This window comes from Pteropus alecto, unplaced genomic scaffold (assembly GCF_000325575.1).
Source record: "Pteropus alecto unplaced genomic scaffold, ASM32557v1 scaffold141, whole genome shotgun sequence".
Lineage (NCBI taxonomy): Eukaryota > Metazoa > Chordata > Mammalia > Chiroptera > Pteropodidae > Pteropus > Pteropus alecto.
This window is the reverse complement of record NW_006430459.1, coordinates 535,259-538,114: the sequence shown is the minus strand read 5'-3', so window position 1 is coordinate 538,114 and position 2,856 is coordinate 535,259. Positions and strand designations below refer to the sequence as shown.

Sequence of the window (2,856 nt, the reverse complement as noted above, 5' to 3'; positions counted from 1 at the left end):
CCTGGGTGACTTTTCTGAGTTACATTTTCTCTGACGCGAGTGCCACTTCGAAGGAAAACGAGTGTTTTCTTGTCCCTCTGCTGACCGCTTAATTTCTCTTTCGATAGTGTGACAAACCTTTGGACCCTGCTCCGAGAAAAATGCACACATGGACAATTTTACTTACGATTTTAGGTGTTAGGAATCCTCCCTGGTCAAGACAGTCTCTGAGCTCCCTTTTGGGAGATATGTTTGACAAAGTATGACTTTGATTTCAGGTAACTTTTCAGGCACCAAGCTATTATAAAAAACAGCACATTTGCACTGGGTGGACTACAGCTGTCCCTTCATGTTGCTTAGTCACATTTTAGTTTCCTTACGGATTAATCTAACCTGATTCTTTACTGTCGCGCAGGAAATGATCGATGAAGCTGATCGAGATGGAGACGGAGAAGTCAACGAGCAAGAGTTCCTGCGCATCATGAAAAAGACTAGCCTTTATTAAGATCCTTCTCCCCTTTCCTGCCGCAGGCACATGTCACCAGAGTTAGTGCCTGCCATCGTGTGAAACTTGGTTTTTGAGAACACAAACTGTCCCCCCCCTCACTTACCTCCCCGTATAACTTTAGTAATAACCTCAAATCTATGTTAGGTTTTTGAAAGCGATTTTTGATAGTAAAGCTCTTTGCAAGGTGACCCGCTGGTGACTTTAATTTCCCAAAGCAGAGAGCACATTCTGCCTTGTATCTCTTTACTCTTGTCGTGCACTCCCACGTTTATGCCACCACAGAAGGACTTCTTAGACAAGCACATGTCGTACCTGGGTCACCACAAGCAGCAGGCATCTCTTTGATGCTTCCGGTTTTAATTGACACCTGAGTGCAGCTTCCTCTTTTAAAAAAAATCCAGTGAACTCTCTCACTTGCACTTGGATATGTGTTTGTGCTCTTTCTTTGTCTTAAAAATAAAGCCTTTCTTATTTTGAACTTTTGTTCTCTAAGGATGACTTCTTTAGCCTTGCCTATGAGTTAATCTTCTAAAGCATTGCGTTGAAGGCAGCCTGGTAGATCCCAAACTCCTGACCAGACTGTGGGCAGAAGACGAAATTATCCTTTGCTACTGGCACAAATTGGTTCTTGCCTTGGGAACTGGTCAGTGTGTAAAATTAGTAGAATTTCCATTTCACTTAAGCCTGAATGATGCCCTAAAAATAGTTTTGGCAAGGAGTAAGGCCAAAAAAGAGTTACTGGTAATTTGTGCTTGGACAGATCGGGGAAAGCCAGGTTGAATTCTGGTCAGTGTATTTGCTGGACAGTGTCTCTGAATCTTGGTGTCAGGTTGGGGCTGAGTAACCTTGTTCAGTTCCCTCCTAGCTCCATACAAGGTGACCTATAAGAGAAGCCCTGGCAGGTAGCATTAAGTTTTCCGCCCCAGGCCGAGGGTGGGGAGCCAGAAGGGGCAAGGGGTATGGAAAATGAATAAGGACGGAATGCTTATTAACCCACACACAGCCTGGAGCGAAGGGCTTTCAAAGGACTGGGGGTGTTCTAGTTCCAGAACAGGGTTGTCTGATGTAGCTGACAAAAAGAACATCTAGGTCAATTCGAATTTCAGATCAACAGTGTTTTTTTTTTTCCAGGACAAGTATATCCCATTTAGAATTTGCTATCTTTTATTCATTGTTGACCTGAAATTCCACTTTGCCTGGGTGTGACTGTACTAGATGGGGAGCATGTTAAATAGAGGTGACCCTGGGCCTCTTCCCTGGACACCAGCATCCTAGAGGACTTGAAGGCCCCCAGACGAGTCTCCTGCAGAGGGACGGTTCCTTGAGGAACACCGGGGCATGTGCGGGGGAGCCCAGAGCGGCCTGAGACCTGGGTTCTCACATGGACTCCACCGCTTCCTGGCTGGGTAATTTGGGGGCAAGCGACCTCCCTGGGTACCTCGGATTCCTTGTGTGTGTGTGATGGGGACAACAGTTGTGCTTAACTCAGAATCACTGGCGGTCCAATGGAAGCGCACATAAAAGACCTGGCTTCGCGGTGTCCAAGAAGGAGGCATTTCAGAAGTGTTCGTTCACGCGGTCATTCCTTTGGTATGGTTGTCACATAAGCTTTGTTGTTAAAGGTGGGTCCACGAAGCTTTTATGATCACTGCCCCCAAAGTTGAGCTGATAGCATATCCTGGCAGGATTTGACCTTTGTCGTATAACTGTTTCTAATAAGAGGCACATGATCTGATAAAAGACATAGAATATTGGAAAGGAGTGAATAGACCGGGCCCTACTTCCAATATTACTGTCGACTGTCACCTTGGAAACATTCTTATCTCCTGGTTAATGTTTTCATAAATGAAAAAGTCAGAAATCTCTTACTGGGAGGGAGAGTGGCAAGCGACATGTTATCCCTGAGAACCAACATAAGCATAAGATGTTGGTCATATCCGTGCCCCGCGGCCATAAAGATGGAGGGGATGGGAAGGATGGGGAGGGAATGGCAGGAGAGGTCAGTGCAGGCGCTGATGATGTTGAAAGTTGTAGAGAGAGTGGAGGGTGATGGGGAGGGAGAGGAGCAGGAGTCAGTTCACCACGGGGCTGGAGCAAGAGAGGCAGGGGAGTCGGGAGGACAGAGAAGTAGAAGAAGTTAGTTTCTGTGGGGCTGGACCAGGGAGATGGAGGAGGAGGGGTGGGTAGGGAGGGAGGGAAAGGCAGGGTAGTTCAGCTCAGGTGGATGGTCTACAGAGCTGGAGGGGGTGGAAGGGGATCGGCAGGGAGAGGGAGACGGAACAGGGGTCAGCCCTCGTGGGGGGACCAGGCAGGTGGAGGGGGAGTAAGGTGAGGTGGGGCGGGAGAGGTAGCAGAGATCAGATCAACTG

General features: G+C 47.7%; 1 protein-coding gene across 1 annotated transcript in view; it reads left to right on the top strand.

Annotated features, from left to right (window-relative positions):
* Window positions 1-965, top strand: part of CETN2 (centrin 2) — a 4,153-nt gene extending 3,188 nt beyond the window's left edge. Inside the window, exon 5 of the mRNA XM_006904792.3 lies at window positions 395-965. Within this exon, the coding sequence (XP_006904854.1) occupies window positions 395-484 (90 nt within the window). The 3' untranslated portion in view covers window positions 485-965. The remainder of the gene's footprint in view (window positions 1-394) is intronic.
* The last annotated feature ends 1,891 nt before the right edge of the window (window positions 966-2,856 follow it).